The sequence below is a fragment of the Hyperolius riggenbachi genome, chromosome 4 (genome assembly GCF_040937935.1).
Source record: "Hyperolius riggenbachi isolate aHypRig1 chromosome 4, aHypRig1.pri, whole genome shotgun sequence".
In the NCBI taxonomy this organism is placed as follows: domain Eukaryota; kingdom Metazoa; phylum Chordata; class Amphibia; order Anura; family Hyperoliidae; genus Hyperolius; species Hyperolius riggenbachi.
The window spans coordinates 193,505,013-193,517,144 of NC_090649.1; the positions used below are offsets into that span (position 1 = coordinate 193,505,013).

At 41.5% G+C, this 12,132-nt stretch overlaps 1 protein-coding gene across 2 annotated transcripts in view; it reads left to right on the forward strand.

Annotated features, from left to right (window-relative positions):
* LOC137571674 (probable cation-transporting ATPase 13A4) overlaps window positions 1-12,132 on the forward strand; it is a 131,479-nt gene that overhangs the window by 108,288 nt on the left and 11,059 nt on the right. For both annotated transcript variants that reach the window (XM_068281171.1, XM_068281172.1), the window contains 4 exons: window positions 32-141; window positions 4,632-4,728; window positions 8,871-8,943; window positions 10,087-10,258. In XM_068281171.1, the coding sequence (XP_068137272.1) occupies window positions 32-141; window positions 4,632-4,728; window positions 8,871-8,943; window positions 10,087-10,258 (452 nt within the window). The remainder of the gene's footprint in view (window positions 1-31; window positions 142-4,631; window positions 4,729-8,870; window positions 8,944-10,086; window positions 10,259-12,132) is intronic.

Consider the following 12,132-nt stretch of genomic DNA (forward strand, 5'->3'; position numbering starts at 1 on the left):
TGATGTGTGTTTTTACTGTTTTGCACTGTAGGCTTTAAAGGTAGCCCACGCTGGTATATCCCTATCTGAACAAGAAGCTTCTGTTGCTTCACCATTCACTTCCCAAATCACCAACATTCAGTGTGTTCCTGAGCTCATTAAGTAAGTGCTATTATTTAATATTGACTATTGAGTTATATTGCAATATATTTATTTTATAATATTTCAAGCAGTAAATAATGATATCTGAAAGTACACCTGTCAGAGCTATAAACAGAGCTCAATTTTTGCAAAGGCAACATAAGTCATGGTCTAGGGGAAATCTCTGCCTAAACACATGACCAGGCAATGCAAGATTTACATTGTCATTCACACTTCTTATTGTCACAGTTCCATATTTAGCACGCAGTTATCTGCAATTAGTCATTTTATCTTAGGTAGTAATACAATATACTGAACCTGAGTTCTACCACTGGGAGTCTGTTTTCTTGAGCCCCCAGCAGTGGTCATTTGAGAATATTGATTGTTCATTGAATTTTGAGCAGCTTACTAGATTATTATTTGTGCGTTAAGCTATTTGTGGCTTGAAGTTTTATGGGGTACATATTCATGTATTTTTTTAGGACTGAACCATAATAAAGTGTAATTGTCAGTTGGATTGATTATATTAAATAAAGCTTGTTGATGTTATATTTTGCAAAATTCAAAAGTGGACTGGTGCTGTTTTGCTGGATTTCCATCCTCTTAGGACTCATTCACATTGCATTCCGTTTGTGTGGCCGTCCGTGTTGGCCAGTTTTCAAAGGGCTCTTTCACATCAGACAACGCGAACAGGAGCCGTTCTCCTGCACGCGTTGTCTGCCTGCGGCGTGTCGTCGGGTATCTGCGGTGCGACGCAATTAGCGGCGGTAGCTGGTAATTAAACCCGATGGAAAACGCCGGCTCGCGGGTGCGTTGGAGGAAAAACTGCGCCCGGGTGCGTCGGAACCGCAACGCATCGAAACGCAGCGTCGAGTGTGAAAGGTAAAATGAAAGTCTATGGACTTTCATCTTACCTTGGTTAACGCAAACGGCTTCCGTTTGCGTTAACGCAGAAAGTCTGCCCTAATGTGAAAGAGCCCAAAACGTTTTTTTTTTCCTGAGTTCTGTGCATTGCCCGTTTTTGTTAAGCTCTTTTCTAAGCGTTTTTGCAGAGCGATTGCATTTTTACACTTCGTGACATCAGTCAGGAAGTGATCTCTTTGATCCGGAAAAATGTGCATCCTGTAATTATGTCAGGATGATGAATAATAAGCAAGCGCTCTATGTGAAGAGATTAAACAGCACCGTATAGTCTCCATGGTGAAGGGGAGGGTCTTTGAGGAGAGACAAGCGCTCATAAGTGGTGGATGAAGGCTGATGGGCAGCTTTTATTCTTAAAACTGCAAACGCAATCGCTGCACAAAGCAATTTTGTGAGCGTTTTGCATTTTACTATAACTTCCATTGAGGCGGAACCGCCTCAAAAATGGCCCATGCAGCGCTTATCTGAGCGGATTGAAAGCAAACGGCTTAGATGTGAACTTTCTCATAGAGGAATCATTGCACAAGCACTTTCAGGGTGAAAATCGCCAACACTTAAAAAATAAAAAAAGCGCCCCTAGTGTGAACGAGCCCTAAAAGATACATATATTCATTCAACCCTAGCACACTCCACAATATGCAGGTGTTGCGGACACCCCAATCAGGGGCGTTTCTAGCCTTTTTGTCACTCCAGGCAAGAAGTCCTGTGTCACCCCCCTCCCCCACCCAAAAAAAACCCCACATACCCACACACCATGTGCCCTAAAGGGTGGATGCATAATACAGGGAGTCCCTGAGATACAAACAACCCACCAATCCTGTTGCATTTCACTTCACATCCCCTTCCTGCACTACCCCAGCTTAGTGTGTAATTGCAGAGTATAGTGGAGCAGAAGCTGTGCTCTTACCTCTCTGCTGAAGTCTATTGCTGTGCTTCCACCTGTCTGTTCACCACTCACCCTAGTACCCAGCATCTCCTACCACATATATCGTGATTACACGCGACATGAGCAGTGTGAGGTGCCAGCACTAGAGGGAGCAGAAAACAGACAGGACCAATGACACTCCAGGCAGTGGCCTGGAATGCCTATGCCTTAAAACGCCCCTGGCCCCAATTTTTGCAGGTTTTACATTGTGCTTCAGTAGTAAGGGGCAGCCAAAGCCACACATAAAAAATAACAAGCATGTTTGGCACATTGCAGCTTAGTTGTGTTGGAACAAAACCCACACAGTAATGCTCAGTGCTTCTTGCTGCTTGTAAAAGACATGGAGGCCATCAAGAGATGGACTGGCCAAAAACCTGTTGGTTCTGTCAGATTTTAACTGCCTACTTTTTTCATGATAGTTGTCCTTTAAGGTGGATTATGTGTTTTACAAAAACTGTATGTACACTAAGCTATGTATGAATGCTTTGTGAGGCTATAGCCTTCTAATGCTGCTGTATAGCACTCGGCCCCAAACTGTTGCTGAACCCTGTGGGGGGGGGGGTAGTAATTTTGTATGTGTGAGCACAACTTCCGTTTGCTTTGACCCAGACTGTTGCCCAAGGGATAGAGTCCCAATCCCTTCAGGAGACTGTAGTTGTTAACTACCTGTTACGGTATGTGTCACCAAAAACATGGGGCTTGATTCACAAAGTGGTGCTAACCTAGTTAGCACGCCTAAAGACTTTGGGCGTAATAAGTAGGGTGCTAACTAGGTTAGCACAGTTTTCACAATCAAATTGCGTGCAAAGTCCCGCATACAAAACGCTGTGCGCACAGCGCAGTGTGCCTGAAGCGTTAAGGTCGCATACCATGTGACCTTGTAGGCGCATCAGGTGCGCCATTTTCGTCACATCACGGTTGCGGCGTTTCACGCGCACCGCACTGTGCGTGCGCAAAGTTTTTGCGCATGGGACTTTGCGCGTGAGTTCTTTTTAACACGCCTAAACTGAGTTTAGGCGTGAAGAGGGGCTTATCACAAGCGTGCTAACAGTTAGCACTGCTTTGTGCTTTGTGAATTAAGCCCATGGTGACCAAGATCCATGTAGAGACTAATATCTGGACACTGATTGGTTACTGTGGAGGCTCAGAACATTGTGGAATATTTCCAGCAAACACTGAAATTGCTCTGTATGAGCATTCCCATATTGGATTTGCCATATATGGGGATAATTCAACAGGAACAGCAACACTACTCATTTGGGCCATATGCAATTCACTTTTTCTCCTGAGTTTTCCCCTAGGAGATAATGTTTCATCTTCTATTTAAAATAACTTTAAGCACTTTGAAATGGAAAAAGTACAAAAACGTTGGTGAAAAAGTACTATAAAAATTATTTTGAGTTTTTAATCAATAGTTTGGAACAGCTCAGCCTCTGCTCATTCTTTGCTTTAAGTTCAGATAAGTTGCTCCTTGTATTACCCGAGGAAGCAGGTTAGAACCAGCCAATCAGTGTGATCGGCGGTCATAGGCTTAAGCCTATGACAGCCGATCACTTAACAGCCGTGTCACACGGCTGTCCCCAGTACAGCGCTGCTGCTGCTCGCCATCTAACAGTCTCCCGAGCGGCAATGGCGTTAGGCGGTCCTGGGGCTGCCCCGTGGTCACACCCATGGGCGTTACCCAGTCTTCAGGTAGTTAAGGGAGGAAAGTATACAACTACCTCCCTTTTTAAAAGTTTGTTAATGATTTTATCCTGATCTGGTGCCTCTGTTCTACACTATTAATCTTGAGAGTCCACCCATGGTGGAGGGGTTTTATCCCCTTTTTCTACTTCTACGGAGAGCGACATTCTTAACCCAAGTGGGGCCGGGTCTAATCCCCTCAGCTGCTATTTCAGTGGTTACCTGTATTGTAAAAATATCACCTAGGAGAAAACTCAGATGAGAAAGTGAATTGCATATGGCCCAAGATGTGTTGTGGAATGCATGCAAGAATCTCTAGATTTAACAGCTAAGGGCCCTTATTCAATCCTCTTTTTCTCCTTAGTTTTTCTCCTAGGTGATATTTTCACAACTATTAAATAAAATTCCCTTTAAGGCACTAGCAAGAAAGAAAATACTGAGAATAATTTGAACAGTACTTTTTCACCTACTTTTTTGTCACATTTTCAATTGCAGAGTGCTGAAAAGTTATTTTCAGAATCGGAATAAGAAACATTTATTTTGCCAGGCATGACAGGGTTTAATTCTAAAATAATTTTTTTAAAGAGAAGATAAAAATGATCTCCTAGGAGATAACTCAGGTGAAAAATGGGCCCAGGTCTCTCTTTGGGCATTTTGTAATAAAGTAACCAACATTTCCAATGCTTTATACTGTACATGTTTGTAATTATGCCCTACCAAGCAAGCCAACAGGAGAAATAGTATAATTGCTATTGGTTAACTGGACAACACTGCTAACATAAGGACACGTGGCATGAACAAAAATAAAATGATGATACTTGATGGTGTCATGGAGGTGTAGAAAGTTTAACATTCTCAAAAATAAAGTCACTGTTTGGACTTGTTAGGGCCACTTTACATTGATTAAGCATTTATCACATTATAACCGCACATCACCACTATTTGCTGCTCTAATAAATTGTGTTCCATTCTGATTGCACAGGGAAGGTCGTGCTGCTCTTGTGAGTTCATTTGCTGTCTTCAAATATGTCACCCTGTATGCCATGATACAGTTTGTTTGCATTCTACTTCTATACTGGGTAAAGTATTTTATATTTTATTTGGTTTTACGTATGTGTTTTATTTATTGTCACACTTAATACCAATTAAATTCTGCCTAGTTGTCAGTTAATTTTGTTTTGATGTAGGTTAGTAGCTTCACCGTCATGTGTAAAGCATCCTCTTCCACACAACAGGACTCTTCTTGGCTTTCTTGGGCCCCCAAAGTTGATTATGTTCCTAGTTTGAAAGTCCAGGCACACCCACTACTGCTGGATTTTTCACAAATGAAATAATAATTTGGAGTGGGGGCACGGATCCAATAAGGTCTAAAATGAGGTACTTAGAAAAGCTCTTAAACACTCCATGGCCCATTGCAATTAACTTTTTCTCCTGAGTTTTAACCTAGGAGATAATTTTTCATCTTGCATTTAAAATATTTTTATAGCACTTTGCAATTGAAATAGTACCAAAATTAGATGCAAAGGTACTATCAAAATTATTTTAAATATTTTTTTGCTTGTTGTTGATTTAACCTTCCTGGCGGTAAGCCAGAGCTGAGCTCGGGCTATGCCGCGCAGGAAGATATCTCAGCCCCTGGTGGGGCGATTTGGCCCATTTAAAGTGCTGTACGCGCAGCTAGCACTTTGCTAGCCGCGCGTACAGCTTGATCGCCTCCGCTCTGCGGCGATCGCCCACACGCTGCGGCGGAAGAGGCCCCCCTGCGCTGCCCGGACCAATGAGTTCCAGGCAGCGCTATGGGCTGGATCGGAGGCGTCTGATGTCAGGACGTCGGCTGATGTCCATGACGTCATTCCGATCGTCGCCATGGTGACAGGAGAAGCCAAACAGGGGAGCGTGTTATATACGCAGTCCCCTGTTTGCTATTGATGCCGGCGATGATTGCACTAGAGGGCCACATACGCCCTCTAGTGGTGTTTCATGTAGCTACCACTCTGGTAGCTTTACATGAAACACAAAAAAAAAAAAAAAAGGATTTCTGCCTGTTTGGAAGAAAAATTAAACCGCCAGGAAGGTTAAAAGGCATTTTATTACAATTTCAGAAAATATCACCTAAGAGAAAAGTCAGGTGAAAAAGTTAATTGCATATAGGCCCATTTGGGTAAAATAACATTGCAGGCATAATGTTCAGACTTACTGGCCCATATGCAATTCACTTTTTCTCCCAAGTTTTCTCCTAGGAGATCATTTTCATCTTCAATTTAAAATATCTTTTTAGCTCTTTGAAATGGAAAAGGTACCAAAAAGTAGGTGCAAAAAGTACAATCAAAATTATTTTGAGTATTTTTTTGCTTACTAACATTGACAAAATGCATTTTATTGACACTTTATTGACATTGAAACTATCACCTAGGGGAAAACTCAGGAGTAAAAGTTAATTGCATATGGCCCACTGGCCCTCATTCAACTTACTTTTTTCTCCTACATTTTCTCCTAGGTGATATTTTTACACCTATCAATAAAATGAAATTTTAAGCCACCAGCAAGCAAGAAAATACTCTGAAAAATTCTGGCAGTATTTTTTCATCTACTTTTTGGTATGAAAAATTATCTCCTAGGAAAAAACTTAGGACTAATAGTGAATTGAATAAAGGCCACCATATAACCAGTTAATGTGAAACCTTGCTGAATTCTACATATATAGATGTAGGAATCCTCCAGGATGATTAGTGTTCAATTGGGTATCTTGAATAGTGTATAACATTGTAAAACATGTCTACTAAATGTCAGTACAGTTCCTCTTTGAATTAATTACATTTAATTACAGGAGCCAATGTTTAGCTGTTGGCCTGACTAATTTGATAAAGACTGCAGATTAGCGTCACTTCCACAGAGTTGTTTATTTAGATACAGGGGGCATAAGCAATTCACTTTTTCTCTTTAGTTTTCTCCGAGTTGATCACCTTATCAATAATATGCCTTTTAAGCCACCAGAAAACAAGACAATACTCAGAATAATTTTGACAGTATTTGTGGTGAACAAATACTGTCAAAATTATTCTGAGTATTTTTTTTTTTTTTAGTACTTTTTCAATTGCAGAGTGGTAAAAAGTTATTCTAAACAGAAGATGAAAAATTACCTCCTAGGAGAAAACCTAGGAAAAAAAGTGAATTGAATATTCAATTCAATCCACTTTTTCTCCTACAAGAAGATTTCTCCTACATGATATTTTCACGCTCTTATTTATTTAATTTATTTATTATTTATGTATTGTATTTATAAAGCGCCAACATATTACGCAGTGCTGGACATTAGTTTAGGTTACAGACAATATTTAGGGGTGACATACAGCAATATGACAATACAGGAATACAACAAAAACCAGACAACGCGGCACAGTAAGTACAAGGTAATGCTTAGTCAGTCACTGGATGGGAGCATGGAGATTAGGATAGTTAGGTTCACTCGAATGCATAGCATGGGTGCACAGTAATGGAGGTGCATGATCAGGTAGGACACAATAGGAGGAGGACCCTGCCCAAAGGCTTAAAATCTAGAGGGAAAGGTAGGGACACGAAAGGTAGGGGACCAGAGTTCAGCTGCGGGTTTAGAGCACTTGTGAGGGGTGGTAGGCCAGAGTGAAAAGGTGAGTTTTGAGGGCTTTCTTGAAGATGTTGAAGGAGGGGGCTGCCCTAATGGGCGGAGATAGGGAGTTCCATAGTGTTGGAGCAGCTGTTGAGAAGTCCTGGAGGCGTGCATGGAACTGGGTGATGCGGGGGCAGTCAGGCGAAGTTCATTGGAGAAGCGGAGTAAGTGGCTAGGTGTGTACCTCTGAGTAAGATCAGAAATGTAGGTTGGACAGGTTTTGTGGAAAGATTTGTAGGTCAGACACAGTATTTTGAATCTGATTCTGGACTGGATAGGAAGCCAGTGGAGGGATTCACGGAGGGTAGCTGCCATGGGAGAGCGATGGGAGAAGTGGATAATTCTGGCTGCCGCATTTATGATTGACTGTAACGGGGCTATTTGGGTCATAGGGAGACCAGACAGAAGGGCATTGCAGTAGTCAAGGCAGTAAATTATGAGGACATGGATGAGGAGTTTGGTGGTGGCAGAGGTCAGGAAAGGGCGAATCTTACAGATATTATGAAGGTGGAAGTTGCAGGACTTTGTGAGGTTTTGGATGTGACGAGTGAAGGAGAGTGCGGAGTCCAAGTTGACTCCCAGACAGTGGGCTTGAGAGGTAGGGCGAATGGAAGTGTGGTTAACAGTGACATCACGGGAGGGAGGTTCAGGGATGACATACATTCCGTTTTGTCTAGATTAAGTTTCAGGAACCGAGTGGACATCCAGCAGAGATGGCTGATAGGCAGGAGGAGACCTTGTCCATGGTAGTGGTGGATATGTCAGGGATGCGGATGTAGATCTGGGTGTTATCTGCATACAGCTGATAGTTAAAACCCATGGAGGAGATAACCTTGCCAATGGAGGATGTGTATAAGGAGAACAGTAGGGGTCCAAGGACCGAGCCTTGGGGGACTTCCACCAAGAAGTGGTTGGGGAGCACTTGTTGAACGTGAGTATATGGCTTCAATCACTAGCAAGCACGAAAATGTGAATACTTTTTCACATGCTTTTTAATTATTGTTCAATTGCAGAGTGCTGAAAAGTTACTTTAAACAGAAGATGGAAAATAAATATTGGTTAACAATATAGAAAAGGTAACAGATAAGGCTATATTTGCTAATACATCAGGAAATGGGTTAGGGTTAGGCGCCATATAAAGAATTTAGATTCTTGTCAGGCACAAGGGAAGGGGAATAAGTCATAACAAAATGGTCAGAAAAGAACTAAAAGTAATTTTTGCATTACGATTAAGAGGAGTTAGAGGTAAGGTATGAATCTTAGCTAAGGTTAAACACAGAACAGAGGAAAAGTAGGATACAGTTATCCTATGCTGGGAGGCTGAAGAAGTTTTATGGTCTCAAAGGACTGCAAAAACAAGATATTTGACGAATTCTACCTGAATGATGACACACTTGAACACCAAAGTCATGCACAATTAACTCAATTCATACTGACTACGTAGAGTGTTCTTTTGCCCCTTCCTGAATAACATCATTATCATGGGCTTAATTGTATTACTTCATTGTGTCTATTCTGTTGCTCTTGTGGTTTCAAATAAGTATAGAAATAACATATTGTCATTGAATTCTGTAGCAACTGAAGACTGTGGGTCTCTACCAGTACCTGATTCAAGATGTGGGAGTGACAATACTGGTGACCCTAACAAGTATGTTACTGAACTTCATATGGGTTTATTATGTCAGTTTTCACATTTCCTACAAAAAAAATGAATGTTGTAAGTCCACTGGGAAAGAAATGCAGTTTTTAGGTACATTTCTCAATAATTTGGTAACATAATAATTCATTCACTTTTTAACTTTTTGGAGTACACGAGTGATCATTTAAGCATACATTTACAAAAGGAGCTGTTGTAATTTGGGTGGCGGAGAAAGCTGCTAGTGGAATATTGGTAAAATTACTGATATTCTACTACCTAATTCTGAAATCTTTCCCAATATTTTACTGTGGCCTAACTTAAGCTTCCTCCCACGTGAGCCCTCTGTCACGATGCCTAACCCACCCCTCTGCCAATACTTAACCTAAGACATCTTGAAGATGCCTAACCCTAAGAACTCCCCCCCCCCCCCCCTGTCTAATCCTAAGGTCCTCCACGCCACCGATTCCTAAACCAACCGTCAATAATATGGGCACCGCAATAGGCACCTATATAGATATCCATGATTATCAGCTATTATGCGCAATTTGGGTACCTAATAAAATAGCAGGCACGCCTACTATTTGTAGCTGCAGTCTGTATAGCGGGTGGCCCAAGCTATTTTATCGGACACTTCTAGTGCCAATTTACCTGTTATTGCCGCTGATCACGGCTGTTAACATAGGCGCCTATTGTAGTGCCCAAAATTTAGCCAGATGCCTCCGGCACCCAATTTAACTATTTTGATCCAGTACACCTCAACTGAATTTTTGAAAGAATGTATTATTTGGTAGAAGGCTGTAATAATGATGACTGCAATACCAGAATTGGAAACAAATAGATGAGGTAGATAGTGAGTAAAAAGCTGTGAACCAGGAGAATAATATATTACTATGTGAAACCCTTTTCCATTGCTCCTTCCCCCCCCCCCCCCCCAAACACACACACACATGGCTGCAGTGGCAGGTAGGCAGAGCAGATTTTAAACAAATTATAGCTCCATGCTTGACCCTCCTGATAACATAGTGAAGTAGCTTTTGTAATGTTACGAGGCTTTATCAATTGTTTTCCTAAAGTCTAAGAATTATTTATGATGGAAACAATTATTAATAATGGCAGCAATTAACATAATGTTTATTTTCTTTCTTATTACAGTGAGCTTAACACATGCGTTTCCAAAGCTGGCTCCATATAGACCTCCAGCACAGCTGATTTCACCCCCACTTTTGATGTCAGTTATCTTTAATGTGCTTTTGAATGGGGCCATACAGACTTGTGGCTTTGTACTGGTGCAGCAGCAGCCATGGTACAGCACATCTAACTTTAGGTAGGTCTATATCAAGTAGTTGATAATACTGAAATATAGGTTGCTTATTGGAAATAGTGGATCTACAGTATTTGGCATAACTAGATCTGCATGAGCTTATGTCCAGGGCGGTGCTGATCTTCAGCAGGAACAACCAAGCTGTGACCTGGAAAAAAGGTTTCTTTGATGTACATACATACATAGCGAATAGCTGAGTTTTAATCTTAGCACCGATTGTTGTATTACCAATATTCAACCATTCCCCTAACATACCCTTATCTGTATGCCTCCCTTACCCTATGAGCTAACACTAACCCTATCTTATAACCGAGCCCGAATCAATCTCTAACGCTAACCATCGGAGGTCAGTTATATAAAAGCTATGCCCTTGCACTGCATAACTGATACTCAGCACTCAGCTACATAGTAGCTGAGCCCCAGCTATTGTATAGCTAGACGTTGGCATTCTGGTATATAACAGTCAAGTGCCATCACCCAAAATACGCATGCAGCACCCCATTGCATTAGCCGCTAATTTACATTGTGGTCTATGGTAGTGCTTAGAACAGGGCAGGGCAAACATTACTATTCCAAAAATACCTCCCCTCCTTCTCCCTCCCTCCGCAGAGTTGCAAGCAGAAGAAAATGGAAGGTTAACATTCACCTACTCACCACTTCCTGCATCAACACTCCATGGGCACAGGGTGTCACGTATCACATAATTAATACACTGGTGCATCCTGATGTCATCTCATGTGATGCTCCGTGGCCATGGAGACCTGACTCAGGAAGTGGCATGTAGGTGAGTGTTAACCCTCTGTTTTCTTCCACTCCCGACTCTGCATAGAGGAAGGGAGCCAAAGAATCTGGCCATCTGCTGGTGGGCCATGTTTACAACGCACACTGGCCAGATATGGAATGTGGGTTTGCCCAGCGCTGGCCTAGAATAACGGACAGGTGGTGACAGGCATTGTGCCAAATTCAACTGCTTACTTTCTTAGGAATCTTTACTGGTTTCATGAAGGAACCTTTGATTAATGCTAAATTACATGCCCCCCCCCCTCCCTAACGCTAAACCCCCCTCCCCCCACAAGCCACTTATTTCCAATCAGTAAGTGAGCAGGATCTTCTGGGAATCTCATATTTACCAAATGGTAGAATCAACATGGATAATGAGACGGTTTGTGATGTCACTGCGAATTTAATGTTCAACTCCGGGAAAACCATTTACATCTGTTAAATCTGTATATAAATAACTCTTTACTGTTAAGATTTTTCTAGACAAAAAACTACTACCATTCATTGCTGGTGTAATGTCCATAAGGCTTTGCAAATCAAATAACATGGCTGTCCCCTACATTAAAACATTTCAATGGACACCTGACATGAGAGGGATAAGGAGTGAGTCTGCAATATTTATTATCTTTTAAACAATGCAAATTGCTTGGTGCTCCTGCTGATCTTCTGCTTCTAATACTTTTAGCCATAGACCCTGAACAAGCATGCAGATCAGATGTTTGAAGTTTGACTGGATTTGTTGCATGCTTGTTCATGATTCAGACACTACAGATGCATGAAAGATCCACAGGATATCAGGCAACTGGAATTTGTCTAAAGGGAAATAATATGGCAGCTTCCATATCCCTCTCACTTCAGTTAGCCAATAAATGTTATTATCCTGAATCAAAACATTTCTCTTTAGGTATCCTTTAAATTGAAGTGTAACTAAAAGAATGCAAAGTGTTTGTTTATACGCATTCTAAAACTAATTGTACACTCAGCGTAGGAACATACTAGGCAGAATCGCATATGCGTTTCCACAGCACATAGTGGAAAACTAGGGTGTTCCTACCCTGAAAGAAATTGAAAACTATGATCATTTTGTCGTAAAACAA